This window comes from Rhododendron vialii, chromosome 5a, assembly GCF_030253575.1.
Source record: "Rhododendron vialii isolate Sample 1 chromosome 5a, ASM3025357v1".
Lineage (NCBI taxonomy): Eukaryota > Viridiplantae > Streptophyta > Magnoliopsida > Ericales > Ericaceae > Rhododendron > Rhododendron vialii.
This window is the reverse complement of record NC_080561.1, coordinates 42,571,219-42,572,390: the sequence shown is the minus strand read 5'-3', so window position 1 is coordinate 42,572,390 and position 1,172 is coordinate 42,571,219. Positions and strand designations below refer to the sequence as shown.

At 41.2% G+C, this 1,172-nt stretch overlaps 1 protein-coding gene across 1 annotated transcript; it reads right to left on the bottom strand.

Annotated features, from left to right (window-relative positions):
* Positions 1–353: 353 nt before the first annotated feature.
* On the bottom strand, positions 354–1,172 carry LOC131326151 (non-specific lipid-transfer protein 1-like). The gene is made up of 2 exons (XM_058358767.1): positions 735–1,172; positions 354–571 (listed from the first exon to the last, which is right to left on the bottom strand). Exons 1-2 carry the CDS (start codon positions 1,100–1,102, stop codon positions 562–564), a joined length of 378 nt encoding a protein of 125 aa, XP_058214750.1. The 5' UTR covers positions 1,103–1,172; the 3' UTR covers positions 354–561.

The following is a 1,172-nucleotide window of genomic DNA, read 5'->3' as shown; positions in this document are numbered from 1 at the left end:
ACTTTTTTTTTTTATTGTGGAGGTTGTGGATTCACGCCCCATTGAGATAGTTCGGCGTGATCACATTCTCCTTCTATGTAGATTTAGGCTAGCGGAAAGATTAACCTTTTTTTTTTTCCCCCCTTATCGACAAGGAAAGATTAACCTTAATTAGCTTCATTAATCAAGAGAAGAGATAAAATACTGATAACATGATTTTCGAATTTCAAAAGAAAATACTGATAGCATGTTTTATCTCCAATATTCTCTCTTTCACAGTTACAAACTTTAAACAGCTAGCCTGTTCAACACACTGATATAAATATTGACCACATTTATAGAGTAGATCGATTCAGTAAATGAGAATATTGCAGTTCGTAGTAAAGGAGCATATATAGATTTCTCCCCTTAATAAGGATTTATTAGTACATTCAACCAAGACTCAAAAGTGACATACAACTTAACTACAAAGACCAGAACAGTACGAAGCAAAGACATGAAAAACAAACCAACAGACTCTTATTCTTGCATTGATACAGTAGTACTGCTTGCGGAAAGCTACTCTTCTATCCTTCATCTTCCTTACTTCACCCTGTAAACACACACACACACAAACCAACCAACCAAGTAAGTAGAATATATATCTTCAGAGGTTGTACTAGTAACTAGTGGTAATTTTGACCGCATTTTAGTCTATATACGTATGAGAGAGAGAGAGAGAGAGAGAGAGAGAGAGAGAGAGAGAGAGTGAGTACCTGGAGCAGTCAGTGGAGGGGCTGATCTTGTAAGGAATGTAGACATTACATTTGGAAGGAAGGCTTTGAGCAAAGGCAGGATTAATCCCACTAAAGGAAACAGCAGCTTTCTGTAAGCACCTGCACGCTATTTGCCGATCTGGCGTGGTCCTAGCCAACCCATTCAGAGACCGAACGCCGTTACAGCACGGCGCCGACACCGGCCCACCCCTCCTCAGGTACCCCAGGCACGATAACAGGCTTCCCTGCACCTTCCCACATGTTAACGAATCCGCCTGAGCAGCCGCATTGGGTACTGAAACCACCAGTACCACAACCGCTACCATACAGTACAACACCACCAGGGAAGGAATCTTAACCACTGCCATGTTATGTTTATTCTTTTGCTATATCTTTTTTAGGGTAGTGAGTGAATGCTTGTGAAGAGAGTGTGTGGGT

Bases quoted from the DNA above. Each gene is read 5' to 3' on its own strand.
- LOC131326151 (XM_058358767.1), bottom strand. From the start codon at position 1,102: ATGGCAGTGGTTAAGATTCCTTCCCTGGTGGTGTTGTACTGTATGGTA.